Source organism: Frankliniella occidentalis, unplaced genomic scaffold, assembly GCF_000697945.3.
Source record: "Frankliniella occidentalis isolate FOCC.00 unplaced genomic scaffold, Focc_3.1 Scaffold71, whole genome shotgun sequence".
Taxonomy (NCBI): Eukaryota; Metazoa; Arthropoda; class Insecta; order Thysanoptera; family Thripidae; genus Frankliniella; species Frankliniella occidentalis.
In genome coordinates, this window is record NW_026267201.1 from 109,664 (window position 1) to 111,016 (window position 1,353).

General features: G+C 57.6%; 1 protein-coding gene across 1 annotated transcript in view; it reads left to right on the top strand.

The window, feature by feature from the left end:
• LOC113217444 (dopamine D2-like receptor) overlaps positions 1–1,353 on the top strand; it is a 223,605-nt gene that overhangs the window by 84,047 nt on the left and 138,205 nt on the right. Inside the window, exon 2 of the mRNA XM_052268511.1 lies at positions 726–835. Within this exon, the coding sequence (XP_052124471.1) occupies positions 726–835 (110 nt within the window). The remainder of the gene's footprint in view (positions 1–725; positions 836–1,353) is intronic.

A 1,353-nucleotide genomic window follows, 5' to 3' on the forward strand; every position in this document is an offset into this window, starting at 1 on the left:
TTTTTTTTCTGTGCCCTCCCTTTCATTTTATTCTGTTTAAATTTTCTTTCCCTGTTATCTGGCCGCGCGGGGGGGAAAGGGGATGGGGTGGTACTGGTGTCATCGGCTTTGCATGCGCGGGGTGTGGTGGGGGAGGAGGGTTTGCGTAGTGAACTGCTACTTCATCCACTTTGCGACAGCAAACAGAAATCTGCCTCTATTTGCGTTACGTTTGATGGGCGTGACGTAATCACGTTGTGTGATCGATAGTGATGACCGGGGCCGACCGGGGCTCAACAGGTCGCGGCGCCAACCTCGTTACCCCTCATTATATCGGTACACGCCCCAATCACGCGCACTTATGTGTCCGAGTTCGACAGACTAACTTTTCTTTTCATTTTCGTCTCTTGGAGCGGAACGCGTCGGGGGCGATGGGCCGTGGAGCAGACGGGCTATGGGGCGGGGCGGGAGGGCCTTTGGGGTAGGCTCCGTTTGGTCCCTCGATAGGGGGTGGAAAGAAGGGGAGAAAGGGGTCATAGAGAGTGTTAACTTTTTGGTAATTCGATTTCAGAGAACAGTGAGAGAGGGTCAGGAGGGAGGGAGGGGTGGAGAGAAGCATCCTGACCTAGCCAATATTATCGATACCCTTCTCTCTGACTCCACCTTTCTCGGTCTTGTTCGCTGTGTGACGGTTCAAAGATACCCCACTGAATCATCCTTATTTATTTCCATTTCTCTGTTCGCAGGTGAACGGCACGTGGAGTCTTCCAGGGTTCGTGTGCGACTTTTACATCGCCATGGACGTGACGTGCAGCACGTCTTCCATCTTCAACCTGGTCGCCATTAGTATAGACAGGTGAGTCTTATTATAGCCGACAGTTTGTTGTGCATATAGGCGGGCCGTATTAGTTCGCCTCGAGCTGCAATTAGCCCACTGCGTGCGCGGCCGCCAGCAAGTGGAAGCTTTGCGGGGAGTTTGGGGGCCGGATTACCCTGATCCCGGACATTAGCAGTGGGACGGGACACGCGAGCGACCGCCAGACATTGACAGATGTGCGGCAAAGTCCCTGCTGTTCGGCCGGGCGGCGCGGCGGGCTCGGGCGCGACGCCCTGAAGCCAAAGCAGGCCCCCAGGGTGAACCGCGCTATACGGCCCCAGGGCCGCCCTCCTGCCCCCCAGCCGTGCAGGGCCGTGACCAGCCGAACACCCGGCCAGACCGAAACGCCGCGCCGCGCCTGGCTGCCGCAGCCCCCTGCGCAGCCCGCAATCCCCTTCGCTCAGCCAAAGCTATCGAAAGCCCTGTTTCCAAAGGAGCGACGCCTGGGGAGGGAGAAGGGTTTCCGCGAGGGATGTTTTAAGTTTGTGGGTACGCCT